Genomic DNA, 16,292 nt, shown 5'->3' on the forward strand with positions numbered 1-16,292 from the left:
TATGATCAGAACAGGGTCCCAAAAGAGTCTGCCTGCTAGATTGCTTGAATGTTTTTCAACAAGGGCCCTATTGGCATTTGGGGCAGGATAACTCTTTACTATAAGGGACTGTTTTGCTCCTTGTAGGACATTTAGCATCCCTAGAATCTGGCCACTAAATGCCAGTGGCACGTCCCTGTCATAAATGACAATCCAGGACAGCCATGGACATTTCCAAACACTTCTTTGCAAGGGATTCAGTGCATATGACCTCCTGTTGAGAATAGCTTTTGAGCTTTCTGTGAAATTACCGATCTGTGTGTTGTGTAGACTTCAAAAACAGCAACAAATCTGTTGGGGAACAAATCAAGTTCTATTCTCAATGGCAAGGTTCGAAGCCTAGGAGGGTGGCTGCTGTGCTGAGTAAGACGTCCTCATGGGAGCAGCCTAACACTTGGCTCGCGGCTCAAGCATCTGACGCCACAGGGTGGCAGGCAGTCATCCTGCCTCTGCAGGCCTGGCCACAGCTCTGGCCTCCCATGTGCCTGAAAGTGTTGGGCTTGGGCGAATTCTCACCAGTGTTTAGAAATCCCTTACGTGTGACGGAATCACCCTCTGGGCTACCACTTTATGAAAGGAGGTGCTCTTCTGCCACTTCCTTGCTAACGGGAATGAAGAGAACCATAGAATTTTATGGTCCCAAAAGATTTTAAGAGATCACGTACAGGTGGGAGAAGTGGTGCACAGAGAGGGAAGCAGTTCGCCACTAGTCCCACAGCAAAAACAACCAGAATAGTTTATGTCCATAAAGTGCTGTAGCACGCGGTCAGTACTCCATAACTGTTACCCGCTAGGATTATTATTCCAACATCCCAGGAAGTCCAGCCATTGCTTTAGGTAGTATTTCCCTGGAAGGCAGGAACTCCACCTACTAGGTTCCTGCTTAATACTCTCAAGTCAAGGACAAGTCCATATGGTTTCTGTCAAAGTCCAAGAGGATGGCCATGAAATGAAATCAAGATTCTTGTTCACAAGCCCAGAATCCCTTCCTTTGGCATTATGGAGGGCCACTAAGAGACTACATGATCCCATTACCATACATATAGTAAAACACAGAGTGCTAGCAGTGGAAAGGAAGCTGAAGGCTACCTGGCTCACAAGCTTTGCAGAAGGGAATTCAATCAAACCAAGAGTTGGGCAGGTGGGTAGGTGAGCCAAAGGTCTTTATTCTTGCCCAGGACCCATGGCCAGAGATGGACTTGATAGTGTGACAGGAAGTCACGGAGTAGAAAGGAAGAGAGGCCTGGCGTCTAGGATGCTTTTGTACAGAAGAGGCAGGTGTAATACTGGGGACAGATGGTGGCTGAGACCATTCCATGACCCTTGACCCTCAGCACAGATGCCCTCCTCTCCCTGCTCCATCCCTCATGTTCATCTCAAGATGACCTATCTCAAGATCACTGGCCCATCTGTGAAATAAGAAAGCTAATCTAGAACTCTTATTTCTAAAGCATTAATGCACTCAACATTTTCAAAGCACCCTTAAGAACCGATCCTGGCCCTTAAGGAGTTAAGTGTTCCAGCAGGAGAGAGAAGGCACAGGCAAACTCATCTACTACACCTACACGGTGAGTGTCATGTGAAAAGCGTAGTCATGTTCCCCCAGGCCTGCTCTTCAGAACACCAGTTCCAAAAGATACCATGCCTGGAAAAAGGGTTCCAGGGCCAAATGATTTAATAATTTGGAAGTGGGACTACCCTGGTGGTCCAGTGGTTAAGACTCTGTGCTCCCAATGCAGGGGGCCCGGGTTTGATCTCTGGTCAGGGAACTAGACCCCGCATGCCACAACTAAAGATCCCGTATACCACAACTACAGATCCGTGTGCCGCAATTAAGACCCAGCGCAGCCAAATAAATAAATAAATAATTTTAAAAAATAATAATTTGGAAGTGCTGTTACCCCCACCCATTTTAGAAGACATAGTACAAATTAATGTGCTAAAGGCATTAAGATATCTTGCAGTAAAATCATATTAATGCTGATTAAAACCCCAATGATTCTCAAACTCATTTGACTACTAAAGCCTACCAACATCCCATGGCAATAATATTCTACTGAATGTAACTTGCCAGACTCCAACTGGGGTGATCAGGAATGGGTTTGAAGGAGGAGGAAACATTTTGAATGGACCCAAAAGACGAGTAGGGTTTTATCAGGCCCAGATGGAGGGGGGATACAAATCCATCGACTCAGCAGACACTTGCTGAGCACTTCCTATGAGCAAGGCCAACCCTTGGTGCCACGCAGACATGCAGACCTTAAGGCCCTGATCACTGCTTCAGGGCAGAGTGAAGGGCACTGGCTCTGACTTGACAAAAAGCATCTTTTGTTTGGGGAATAGGAGGCACGTGGCCAGGGTAAAGCAGGCATGAAAACGGGAAGAGAGAATAAGGGTGGAGCCAGACAATGTAGGCCTAAGTATGCAAAGAAAAAGGAGCTCTCAGATGTGTTGTTTACCAGGTCACCTCTTCCATGTTAACAGTACTAGCCCAGGCAGTAATGTTCATTTCCCTCTGCCATGGCTGGTAGAGAAACCCCAGGCAAGCCTCTCCCTTCTCTGGGTCTCAGTTTCCTCATCTATAAAATGACTGGACTGACTAAGTTCTCCAAGGCTCCTTGCAGCAGCACCAAAGACAGCACATACTAGCACTTAAGGGGAGGAAGGCTATGGGGACAGGAGAATAGCTACCGGTTTGGATGTGTCAACAGGCTTGCAGGAAAATGAGCAGGGGAAAAACGAAGCTAGCTCCACTTCCACTCAGGGCTCAGTCCCCATCCACCCGATATCTCAGATTGTGGTTCTCAAACTAGAAGAATAAATGTAGCACACTTTCCAACAGTCAATTTTGTTCAAAAAATTGAGGAAAGTAAATTTAATTTTTGTACTAAGACTGGGAGATATTGTAGACTAGAATGCAATATTCCCAATGTATTTTAAAGATTTTTTTAAATGAGGACTTAATAGAAATATCTGCCCTATGCTGGCGTTTTGTCTTATGGCCCCAGAGTCCCTGGAGGTGTTCATTCACACTTGGAGGGAACATTCGACTGGGGAACCCAGAGCCTTTGCTATCTGAGTCTTGTAGAGACAGAAGCCTACTTATCCTGATTAAAGCTATGCCAAAGAGGCTGGAACTCACCATTAGACTGGTCTTCCCCATAGTTCTTATGGGATGGTGCATACAAGAACATCAAAGCAAAGACATACAGGTTCCACATGCCATAGATGCCTGTAAAAAAGGCACTGTTCACTTGGACCGTGACGCCGCCCCACTTCCAATGGCCTTCAGTCACCTACAGGATAAAGGAGTGACATTCAATTGGAACCAAGAAGAAACAACTCCAACATAGGAACCAACTAACATAAACACCAAGTCTCTTCCATATATGTGAAAGTGAAGGGCCATGTAAGGTTCCATCTTTTAATCTGAATCATACTAGTATGAATTTAGGGTTAACTGAGGGTTTACTATGTGTCAGGCACAAAGTCAGTGGTTCTCATCTTGGCTGCATCAGCATCACCTGAGTAGTGTCTCTTCCTAAAACAGCAGCACATAATTATCCCTAATTTAATGAAACGGCATTTGAGTCTTAACGCTCATCTACAATTATGGTTCCTCCTCCGCTACCTGTCTTCCCAGCTGGATGTAAACTCCCTGCAGGCAGAGACCAGTTCTGGTTTGTTTTCTGCCGTATCTTCAGCACCTGATATACCACAGGGTTGGTTAAATAAGCAAATGGGTCCTCGGAGTGAGTAGTTTTCCTGAGTGGGGCAGTATGGAGAAGCAGAAGGACACAGGCTTGAAGTCAGAGACCTGGATTCAAGTCCAGCTCTACCACTCATTTTCTGTTTAATGTAAGAGAAGTAGGATTAAGACTCTAAACTTCAGTTTTCTGAAGTGCAAAACAAAAACTTGCAGGGTTACTAAGGAGAATTAAGTAAAAATATTTCTAGAAATTTCCTGGCACACAGCAAACACTCAAACAATCTTATTTCATAATGTCACCCTATGTAAGTCACTCACGAAGGTAATTACGAAGCTTTCATATGCTTTACAATTTGGCAAGAATGTTTTGGGGCTGGTTTTGTCTATGTTAATGACTTGGTAATTGTTTTAAGGGCTGATGACATATGGATTGCACTAAGAACTGTCAAGAAAACTGCTGAGTAGAGGAACTAATAATTTGTGCCAGCTCTGAGATCAATGAAATGATTTTGACCACTTCTGCTTGCTCCAGGAAATCTTAAATGGGAGTAAAAGAAAGTACTGGACTGATGTTCTTGTGATGAGGCTGGGTTATATAAACCATATCTAGGAGCCCCTCCTTCTAGGAGCTAAAGTGTAAGATGGCAAGCTACCTCTAAATGTTCATGACTTAAACAAGCAGGTTGATTTCACCTCCTGTTTATGAGGCAGTGGGTCTATATTCATTTGGTACCCTCTGTATAACCCATGACCCACAGGGGCCCCAGGCAGAATAAAGCTATAAGGACAGGTATTTCCTTCTGAAAGACCTAGAGTGTCAGTTAACCAGGTTAATGGATTATAGACTTGCCAGTTTTAGTTTGGTCTTGTTAATACATAATTTTCATTTTTGTGATTCATAAACAAACCACCACCACTAACTCTTATTTACTTTGGGAAATAATTCACTTTATATGACATGCTCAGGAAAGTTTTTATGGCAAAGAAGGATTTCATAACCATCAATGATTTTAGAAAAATGTACCAGCATTCAAGCTATTTAGGACTGCTTCTTAGAAACATCTCCAAACGTCACTCTTCTTACTTTTAAGTACAGAATATCCTAACTTTATAAAAATTACAATACTTAGAGCATACTGAAGATGATTTTTAATGCATATAATGGAAGGGGAGAAGTAGCCTTAAGATAGTTTTTGGAAATCCATGTACCTGCTCTCATAACAAAGGGAACTCTTCTTTATGTGATCAAGGAGGGGAAATGAGGCTGGGAGAGCTAAAGGTAATGTGGAGTAAGGCAGTTCTTATTTTCTTCTACTCTGTTAAGGCAGTGGGCCCCTCAGCTAGGGGAAGGGCCTGCAGGAGAGCCTGCTTCCCCTCATATAAGCTGGGAATACTCAGTATTGACAACTTTGCTGAAATTGATTCTTGCTGGGACTGGCATAACTGATCCGTCTACGGAAACACCTCCCTGCATGCCTGGTACACAATGGCGCTCTACAGACAGATATTTGTTGAATCAATATGGGCAAAAGCACAGGGATGAGTGCAAGAACGCCAGCACAAATACAGGGATGTAGAAAGGGTGTACAGAAAGAGTCACTTTTAGGAAATATCTAAGAAATAAAAAAATATTGCAGTCCATAGTAAACCATAATAATTACACTTAAAAGTAAAAGGAGTAGTCAATGACCTAATGAGTAGTCAATAGGTCAAATCATTTAAATAGTGCTCTCTACTATATTCCTTTATTATCACTTAAAACAAATCGTCAACGTAGATATTAACAAAGCTAAGACTTGTAGAAATAATAACAAGGATAATGATAGTTAACGTTTATTCAGTGCTAATGATGTGTCAGGCACTATACTAAGAACTATACGTGGAAGATATCATTTAGTCTTAATAACAATTCTATGAGGTAGGCAGGTAATATCTCCACTCAAGTGGTGGTAAACTGTGACACAGAGTATCTTGCCCAGGATTGCTCAGCCAGAAAGTTGTGGCTCTAACCCACCAGAAAGGTGGGTGTTCTTAACCATTATACAACACAAGAGTAGGAATATTATCTTAAATAGGATGAGTCTCTTAGTTAGAGAGACTAAGAGGCAACTATTAGGTCAGATTTCCTTTGAAATTCACTTAATTGAGCACAATATTTATACAGTATGTGTGTGTATATATATCTACACACATATACATACACAGGTTTTTATATTCAAATCTGTAATTATATGAACTATGTATCCCAGATGTAGTAATGTTTGGTATACAACAAACTAGATATATATATGCAAAATACAGTTTTACAGTAGAAGCACTGAAATGAGATGCTTATACTATGAGGGATGCATTGGAACCAGGACTGGCTGAGGAAACAGTAGATTCAAGCCCCCATCCCATGCTTGCTTTGGGACACCTGCACTTGTTTAAAATGCAGTTGCAGAATTACCCATACTATTTGATTTGTAATCTCTAAATGCATTACTTCCTGCTGAGGGCAAGGAGTTGAATTTGCATAAACGGACTGTATACATAATGTCACTCTACTGTTTGGAGACCCCATTGTGCTTTCCCCTCTTCTCTCTCAATTACTCATGCCTGAGACATCCTGAGCTCCGAGTACATTCCCACCAATATGTACCACAATAAGCAGCCTCAACAGAGCAGGCCTTGTAAATCCAAAATCTTATTAATGGCAAGGCAAAGAGGTGACAGTCACCCCCTTTAAACTTCCAGAGAGAAAAATCAGGTAGCCCCAACCAAAAAAACAGAAAAAAAAGAAAAGAATCTCCCCTCTGCCTGAAGTCTTAATTCTAAAAGTCCCCGTTTTTCCTGATTTCACATTTGAACAATTTACTTTTGTGTGAAACCACCCAATTATACCCCTGTAGCCAAGTGAAGGTCAAATCCCTTTACACCCAGTAGTCTTGACAACCAACATTCCACTTTACAACGAGATTTCCAAATCCCAGACACAGGCTCTCTTACTGGAAACATTTCCTCTGTAAGTAACAGAATGAAGTGATCACATACAAAAAAAGAACTGGGGAAGGCTCTCTGGGAGTTTGCTGCACGTGGTTCGACCTAAATGTCAGGCACCTGCAATCCCCTTAGTGAAGGTCAGTGACCATCTTTCCTGCATTGCACTTCTGTTCCCTACTGCCTGCCATCCCTAAATGGAATGCTTCTTTCTTTTCCAGAGGGAAGGGGCTAAAATACCAGACTGTGACGTGCCATCACTTGGTTGCTATGACTGAGGCCATTTAAATGGCAGGCATTAAAAGACTGCACCTCAGTACCCAACTACAAAGCCTCAAGGTCACTGCATTCCACAGCTTCCGTCGGCCTTTCATTCCTGGCCTCAGAGCTTCAATATCCTGGAGAGATCCCTTCGCATTATATTTCATGAGGCTTAAATGCAAGCTCTCCCAGCAAGCCTGAGAGTATAATGGGAGTTTTAATACATTCCTTTTACCTAAGGCTGGGATCTATTTCAGAAAGTTACCCAATAGGTTTTCTTTCAGGTGAGCTCATTGCTGAGACATTCCAAAATGACATTAAAAAATAAATCCTCTGATGATTGTATTAATACAGTACCTGGGACACTGAGAGTTATGCCTGAAAACGTCTTAGATATCTATAAATAAACCTTAAAAAAAAAATAACCCAGCAGGAGGACTGTAAAGAGCTAATGGAATCCAAAAGACCTCATCGCTACCCCCTTAGAGTTGAAATCCACTCCAGGCCAACTGTCGCAGCAGATATAAAAAGCCAGCCACAGGCTGCAGCCGTGTTAGAAAATACTGGGCAGCAGAATATGAATCTTTTTCTCCGAAGAAAAGCCACAAACTCTGCGACTTGGAAGGTTGGCCTCCTTTGCTTCAGAAAGGTGTACTAATGAAACATGTACCAGATTAAATTTGGGCAACATGTAGCCAGCTTAAAGATCAGCCCAAAATCCCTCTTGCCTTCAGATGGGAGAGACGCTCTGCAGAAACAAGAGAGTGAGTGGGATGGGATGGGGCCATGGGGCAATGACTTCAGCTTTCTAAAGTAGCAGAAGCATGTGTTAGGAGCAAAGGGGTCCTTTCTTTCTGCCTCCCTGAGAACGTATCTTGGTATTACCTTTTACTCCTCAGCCCATCTTCCTCGAGGTTCTGTTTCTCCAAGGAGTGTGTCCTGCTCTCGCAGCCTTGCAGAACTGGTTGTGTTAAGTGTCACAGTGCATTACTGAGGGACTTGAGGACTGAAAAGCATTTTGGGCACATGAGGGAATCAGCCAAGGGATAAGTCTGGTCTCAGACACCCTTGTTTGAGCCTCAGCTGGTTGAATAAAAAACTCATTCAGAATCTGAAATATTTTTACTGCATTTGGAGTGGAGGGTGAAGTTTCCAAGGCTTTATAAACAAACAGTCTGATACAAACACAGCACTGTTATAGGTCAAAGCAGAGGTGGTTCACAGAACCTCTGAAGATGTGTATGTATATTTGTTGTATTTTTTTCTATTCACATCAGCCTTCAGCAGCAGCACTCACACTGCTCGGTGGGGGTAGCCAACAGGGCTCTAGGGATTAGAGGTACCCTTGGGTATCCTTGGATAGAATTCAAGGGGTCCATGAACTAGAGCGGGAAAAAATTATGTCTTTATTTTCTTTACGTCTTTATTTTTATAAAATTAAAATGGTATAAAATTTTTTATAAAAAATATTTTTTATAAAAAATTTTATAAACTTTTTATAAAATTACGTCTTTTCAGTCTCTAACTGAAAGTTACCATTTCTTTCAATTATGAATGTAAGAAACAAATCCCCATAATATTAGCAATACCTGTAATTCCATCACCAATAGAAATCATATTTTCATATCGATTACACTTATATATCTGAAATCTCTGTAATATGTATAACTGCAAATATACATCGCCTATCTATCTATCTATGTATCTGTATGATTCCCTTTGAAATCCAAAGTATTTTGTTCATTTAAAAACATTCAAAGAAGAGGCCTTTGGATGTTTGGAAGGCCATGGCCTTCACCTAAGGTTACCTAAGGGGTCCAGGACACAAAAAAGCTTAGGAGCCCCTCTCCTAAAAGGAAGCTTGCTAGCAAAATGGGGCAAGTCTTGTCCTAAGGCTCTATTTGCACTACTAACATTCTCACTTTTAATCAAATATAGGGATGACAGAGCAGCTGGCAAAGAAAAGCAAAAGACTGGATTCTGGTGCCTAACTCACTGTATGTCCTCTGGTACAGCACTCACCCTGCTGCTATTCATAAGAGCGCAGCTACCCACTCTCACAGCTTGCCAGGCCCTCTGCAAATCACTCTGCAAGCATTACTTCATATGATCCTTACAGCCGCCTTCTTCAGGTGGTGCTATTATTATATCCATTTTATGGATAAGAAAATTAAACCTTAGAAGTGTTCAGTAATCCATCCATAGTCCCACCCAGTTGGAAAACAGCATAAATGAGAAATGTCTCTGAGGCCATTAGACTTCATATTCTAGCAAACTGGCATAGCAATTCCTATCCTACTTACCCATCAGATTTTTGTGAAGCTCAAAAGTATGATAGATACATAATATGTATGATTTAAACAGTACTTTCCACTTTCCATAGCAAGTTACCAATATTTAAAAATCATTATCATTACCATTATTGAGATTTTCAAGTAGAGCAAAATGTTGAGCTTTGGAAATAACCAGAAGAAAGATAAAGCTCTATCAAGGGGAATTTTGAATTACATTTCATGTTTAAGTGGCAATATAATTGTTCCAAAGAATGGCTGATGGACTGTAAAAGGATCTATGTTAATGCTAGATAAGGATCAAATCAAATGAATACTTGCTTATTGGTGATCTGCTACGGGGCTTGAAAAGTTATTCTCTTAAGTAAATGAAACAAGTGCCCTTCAGTCTAGCTGCAGGCTTTTAATTTAATTAGCAACTTTTTCCTCCTACGAGGCTGTACTGAAAGAAAAATTCAGTCTTCCTCTGGCCAGGTGATAACAGTCCCAGATTAGAGCAGCCTGAAAGCAATGGTTTGATCAGCTGCCCCGCATAACAGCCTCTCTGCTCCTTTCACTGCTCCTAAATTCTAGCTCTATAGAATTTTCTGTGCAAAGCAGAGGCACCTTTTCAGGACATTCTCATCCTGACCTCTCAGGGTCAACTTACCTGACTAACGATGAAGAAGATGACAGTCATGGCAGCACAAGCCAAGGTGATAAGCATGAGGAACTTGAACCTGAAAATTAGCCCCTATTAGGAAAGAGAGAAACAGCAGTTTAACATTCTACCAGCTACCACCAATCCTTTTCTCAATATATAAATCTATCAAAAGCTAATTTTAAAGAAATCTGTAAAACCAAATCCCTAGGAGTAAGAGTAAAATAATTTCACAAAGTAACATTTCTCCTGCAGAGGTGAATATGGCTGGAAAATGTACTGGGCCCATTATTTCCAACGTTCTTATCTGTCATGAAACAGTGATACCAGAGCCTGGGAAATTATATTCACAGCACGTCATGAGGCTGCTAATTTCCCTGCTAAGCTAGTTATGCTTCTCCGCAAGGGTTCAAAGTTACCAAATCCAAGTTTTCTGCGGTTGTAATAAAACTCTGCTCCAGTGAACAAAGAGAAATGTGCATATTAATCAGCATGAAGTGGATTTGGTTGAATTTTCTCATGTGTCACTCCAGCTCTAGACACAGGCAAAGCTTCTGAAAGTGCCCCTGCTTTCCTGAGAGGATTTGAGGGAACCTGTGTTTCAGGGAGAGACGTCTCTTATTCAGGGGCTCTTATTTCCACTGCATATAAAAACCCTGCGGTTCTGCAGTTTCTGTTTCTCTTTGCACAAAGGAATTAGGCCCATGTCTCCAAGGACAGCCACTTAGGCATGAGCCTAAGGGATCCTTGAAAAATTAAGAATGTGTTGCCTGCATTAGCGATGTGAGGCTGTCGTGTGTTTCTCTTGATTAGGGACATGATCTATAAACAGAGCGAGCACCTGCTGGATATTTTAGGGGAAAGTTGGTTAACTGAAGTCTGGAAATCAGATCACCTGGGCTGAACCCCACTCTCAAGGCTGATTTTCAGCAAGAGAACTTTAAATATAGCCTCACTCCAAGCCAACTCCCAATTCTACCAAAGTCAGGTCTCCTATCCAGCACACACCCACATTCCATTCCAAAGCTCAAGAACCTGCTGAACAAGTTTACTCCTTATTGGGGATAGAAATACATTTATACCACAGAAAGCTCCAAGATCTAGATAAGCCAGAAAGCTAGATGCCTCTCAGAGTAGGATTTAGCCTCTTATTTTGCCTAGAGGTTCTACATTACATGAGAATCTCTGTGTATTTGAAATAAAAGCTTCCATCTCCCCTACATCTCCAGGTGTAGTGGGGTGTGTGTGTATATGTGTGTGTGTGTTCACAACAAGTAGTTCCTGAATGAGCCCAGAGATGCGCTCACCTCATAGTGCAGCCGCCGGACTTTGCTCATGGCCGACAGGCTGGACTGCTTCCCGCTGATGTTCCGAAACACCTGAAAGACCATGAAGCACAGAAACAGGAAGTAGAGGCAGAGGCAGATGCCAGCCACAATGATGAAGGCCATCTGATGGCGTCCGGTCAAGGAAATGGCCAGCTCATCGCCAAGGACTCAGTACTTCTCTCCCCATCTCTGTGGGCGATACTCTTTGTCTCCAAATATTTAGGCAATTCTCGGGAGGATAAAAATCTTTTTTTTTCTTTTTTTTTTTCAGTACGCATGCCTCTCACTGCTGTGGCCTCTCCCGTTGCGGAGCACAGGCACCGGATGCGCAGGCCCAGCGGCCATGGCTCACGGGCCCAGCCGCTCCGCGGCATGTGGGATCTTCCCAGACCGGGCCACGAACCTGTGTCCCCTGCATCGGCAGGCGGACTCTCAACCACCGTTCCACCAGGGAAGCCCGTCCCTGGATTTTTATAAGGAGATTGGGATACCCTGGAATCTGAAGGGGATGGAGTGGGGTTGGGTGCAATAGCAGCAGCTGCTGCTACAAGGGATACTGGGCCTGAGACTGCAGGTCTTCAAGTAAAACCAGGGATGAAGTTTTGTCGCAATCTTCTCTCACCACGAGAAAAGTCTTGTCAAATGGAACGGGGAGCAGAAGAACTCATGGCCAAATTGGGAGCTGAGGGTGGGAGCAATATACTCTGAGGCCGATCTTCAAAGCTTAATCTGAGAACCAACCAGGTTTGGGGTAGAGTGAGCTGGCTTGGGAGGCAGGTGACCAGACTCCAACTTTTTTCCACTCCAGCTCCATGCCAAGTTGCATATTTTAAAAAATTTTAACAAGTGTGAACTCAGCATTTATGTTTCATTAAATAATATATTTAATGCAGTTTCTCTTTCTTTCCTAAAATCAATGGTACCCTTAGATGAAAAGGGTTGTTTGCTGCAAGACTTGACAATTTATTTGCCTCCTTAGACCTCCATCACATCTATAGAATGAAGGGGTTGAGGCAGACTCAACGTTATATTCTTGGTGTTGTGCAGCTCACATTTGAGGGGGTGTGGAGCAGAAAGGGGGATCTCAACTCTCTCGTCTTTTAAGCAATGATACTATTGATCATGACCAAACAAAGCATATTCACCAGCACATGACAAGATATTATCTACCAAGAAAGAATACAACTCAAGCCCCCTCTCCAGAGGACAGTCTTTTTCTCCTGAAGCACTTAACATATTGTTGAGGAAGATAAAATATTTAAATCCAGCATCCTAAAAGGGATAAGCTAAGACTGTCACTTCTGCTTCATAAAGATGACTCAGACACTTTATGCCGACCAATCAGAAGCCTGGGCGACTCCTCTGGAACTAATCCCCTTAGCCTTATCTCCACTTGGTCTTGGAAATGAATGGCAGCAGCATGGGATGCCAGCACACCAAAGTCACTGTAAGAAGCCTTGCACACAGACGACTTCAGAAACAGGCTCTCCCACAGGGGCCCAGAGATGAACCTCCGTGGCTCCAGGGAAAAGCTAGTCATGCTTCAGTATGCAGTAAACAAGTGTATAATAGATCATTTAGACAGGCAGCAGTAAGACCAGCTACTCTGATTCTTCTGCCGTGGGGATGTGCTGCTACCTCCTCATTTGGCCTGCTGTCACCCAGGCTTGAAAGCAAGCATTAATTCTCCTCATTATTTACCTTAATTGTGCTGTTATCATTGGTCTGAAGATCAAAGCCCTGGCTGAGCACATATGGAGAGCATCAGCGGGACTTAGAAAATGATCTTGGGGACCAGGCGGCTATGGGACGAAATAAAACCCTGAGCCCATCAAGAAAGGATACAGCCAGCTCTGTTCCAACATCTGTAGTCCAGATACTGTAGAAGGGATTCGTGAGTTGTACCCCTCTACAAAGAGAAACAAGATGGAAAGGCAAGAAACAATTAATACAGAGGCAAAGGGGAACTTTCCTCCTTACATACTCTCAGCTTTTCAGCCAGAGGGGCGGAGACTGTATTTAGACTAAGTCACGGAGGACTTAAAAGAGAAACGGAGTTTGAAGAATACAATCAGCTCAAATATTTTGTATCTATAAAGAGCTCTGTCTCTGATTTAATCCCAGTGCTTATCTGAGGATGTGACCATGTCCAGTGCTTTCATCCTACAGGCTCCCGACCACCCCCTCTCCTTTTCAAAAGAGCTGGGAGTGGACCTGGTGACATGCATTTCAGCCCAGAGTCCCACGATCCCCCTGCTCACCTCTCACACATGTCAAATATGAAGAGGCAGAAAGAGCCCACAGCAATTGGTCCGACTTGCTTCCAATATCCTGCTATGTGATTCCGTTCATGTTGATCCTGAGGAAAGCCAAGTTGAAAAATGAGGTAAAGATGTGGGAGAGCAAAGCAATTCTATAGGTGACTCAGTCATCCAACAATCCTTGCTGACCACCTGTTGTGTATCAAGCATCGTGCTAGACCAGCATACGAGCCCATCCATAAGGCTCTCATCCTGTTCTCATAAGGACGGGATGCCACAGGAGGGAACACAAAGAAAGGCCTTGCACCTGTCAGGGAGGAAGATATTTTCCTCTATCCTTCTAGGTTCTTCTGGCTGGTCTGACATGAGACAGATTAACAAGGTGAAAATCAAACAAAAGTTTAATAACATAGGATAGTCCCAGGAAAACTGAGTAACTTGCCCAAATGGCCAAAACCCTCACCTCCCTTTTTTTTTGATAGCGATAAATGGGTGGAAAATTTAGAGAAAAATGCACCCATCCCATAATTCCTTCATGATACAGATAAGAAACATAGTGTTCACAAATGGAAAACATTTCTCTAAGTTGTACATATCTTTTTGTTTTTTTAAAAAAAATTACATCATAGAGCCTTATCAACTCTTTCTTGACATCTTCCATAAATTTTCTAAAAAATAGATCCACCCTTTGCTTAGCTTTTATAAAGACCTTAACCTAATCACCAGACTGCTGACCCTCACCTCTTAAATACCATCTTCAACTAAAGACAAAAGAGGCTGTTGGGGGTAGTGGTTTGGAACTTCAAAGGGAAGGAAGACAATTCACATGGAGATGGAAAAGCAAATGTTTGGTAAATAAATGTTTGCTGGGCCCTGCAGACGCAATGAGATGGAGTAAACTGATTTTTGAGGCCCTGCCTAGAGTCTTCCCCACCACACCCAGCCCATATTCTTGCAGATGTCTCTGGTGATAGCTCTATTCAGGCAACAGGGCCTCTACTGAAATTCTTTTAGGCAGTTAGGGGGAAGGTCCAAGTTTCTTCCTGAGTCTTTTGAACCTTGATTGTTTCAGTTAGAAATAATTCACACATCAAAGAGATATTTTGGTTTTGAGTGGCAAATTTTGCTCCCCTACATACCTTAGATAGTGGAAGTTCTGTGATCCACAAAATAACTCGTTCAGAATTAAATTCCTATGTGACTTATCACTTGTGTTTTTTCAGGTGGAGTAGTTCCCAGAGGACAAAATAAAGACTTAAATGCATTAAAATACGTCAAGTGTAAGAGGTCTCTTATGGTTAGGAAAATAGAAATAAAGTCTATCTTCATGAAAAAGAAGAATGATTCCTCTTGATAGACATACAAAGATGTTAAGAGACAGAAAATGAAGGAATGTAAAGTGAGAAAACAGGGAAAGGTAAAAGACATGTCGTAGCATCCAGGCTAGGAAATCCACCCAGACTGGCTGTCCTGCTGCTGCACCTGAGTCCCCTCAACTCCCATCCCTGCTGCCGAGGGCTGAAGGACCCCTCGTGCCCACCCCAGCTGTAAGGAAAAGCCTCTCTCTCCGCTCACTGCTCTTGTGGAAGGGCTGCGAGGCTTCAGAAGCAATGATCCAACCATAAAGGAATTTAAAAACAGTCCGCTCTACTATGAGGCCCATGTGCCTGACACAAGGACCAAGCTCCAGCTGGCCTATCCTCCTAGCCACAACGTGATGACTGCACCATTCTTATTTTTATCCATGGTATCTTCAATCCCTCTTGAAATATGATTTGGTGTCTGTGCAAACTGAGACCAGGGAGGTCAGTATTTCAGGGTAATAGGGGTTACTAGGCCACCTGGACAAAGTGCCGGCTGGAAAGAGCCCGGCCCACATTCTCTGGCGGTTACCTTGGTCCTAGGGACAAGCAGAGCTGAAGCCAAAGGACAAGAAAGAGTGATAATCATGAATGTTTGTGCGTTTACTTTCTGCTAAATACTTGTCTATGTTATCTCATTTAAACCTCACGGAAAACCTATACATTAGCCTTTAAAACCCATTTTATAGTTGAGGAACCTGAGATTCAGAGTGGTCAAGTCACTTGCCAGCTAGTTTATAAGTGGTAACGCAGGAACCTGAACCACGAGTCTGACTCCGGGGCTCTTGAGCTCACTACTCCTGTAACCACTAGTTTATTCTGCCTCACCCACTGCCTCTTCCCCAGGGCGCTCTTACCATCATGTGCTCACCACAGAAGATGATCCAGAAGGAGAGAAGCATTGCATAGAAGATGCCCTGTCGGATATCGCCAAACAACAGCATCCAGGTCCAGTCAAACCCAATGGAAAACCATTCCACTGGGATATTGATAAAAGTCATGGAAATCCCAAGGGCAAAGATGACTCTGATGGTGAGACAATATCAGGAAAACTACTTTATTCATCTGGGAGGCAAAACATTTTTGATTTAAAAATCAAAACCCAGTTTTGGGAACTGAGATGTTACATATTGGGACTGAAGCCATAGGATCAGTTTCTTTGCTCTCATACTGAGTCTTTACACGGAGATGCTGAATGTCTTCTTTCACTGGCACCACTGCAGAATGAAGGAGTGTTACATTAATCTTTCTACACAGTAACTGAACCTAACCTCCCGAATGCTCTGAACTTTATCTTGGTGCCACCTCAGATCAAGAGCTTCCTATAGTGTTTTCACCCTCCCTTGCCTTCTTAAACAGACCTCACTGAATATAATTATCTGCTCTTACCTATTCAGGTTATCATGAACCTGATCGTTAAGAA

General features: G+C 42.8%; 1 protein-coding gene across 5 annotated transcripts in view; it reads right to left on the reverse strand.

Annotated features, from left to right (window-relative positions):
• Window positions 1-16,292, reverse strand: part of WLS (Wnt ligand secretion mediator) — a 106,523-nt gene that overhangs the window by 15,210 nt on the left and 75,021 nt on the right. For all 5 annotated transcript variants that reach the window (XM_027114036.1, XM_027114039.1, XM_027114038.1 and 2 more), the window contains 6 exons: window positions 15,727-15,895; window positions 13,509-13,606; window positions 13,093-13,156; window positions 11,227-11,370; window positions 9,929-10,012; window positions 3,182-3,335 (listed from right to left, as the gene is read on the reverse strand). In XM_027114036.1, the coding sequence (XP_026969837.1) occupies window positions 3,182-3,335; window positions 9,929-10,012; window positions 11,227-11,370; window positions 13,093-13,156; window positions 13,509-13,606; window positions 15,727-15,895 (713 nt within the window). The remainder of the gene's footprint in view (window positions 1-3,181; window positions 3,336-9,928; window positions 10,013-11,226; window positions 11,371-13,092; window positions 13,157-13,508; window positions 13,607-15,726; window positions 15,896-16,292) is intronic.

This window comes from Aethalodelphis obliquidens, unplaced genomic scaffold (assembly GCF_003676395.1).
Source record: "Aethalodelphis obliquidens isolate GAN/ISIS:26980383/991018 unplaced genomic scaffold, ASM367639v1 scaffold13, whole genome shotgun sequence".
Lineage (NCBI taxonomy): Eukaryota > Metazoa > Chordata > Mammalia > Artiodactyla > Delphinidae > Aethalodelphis > Aethalodelphis obliquidens.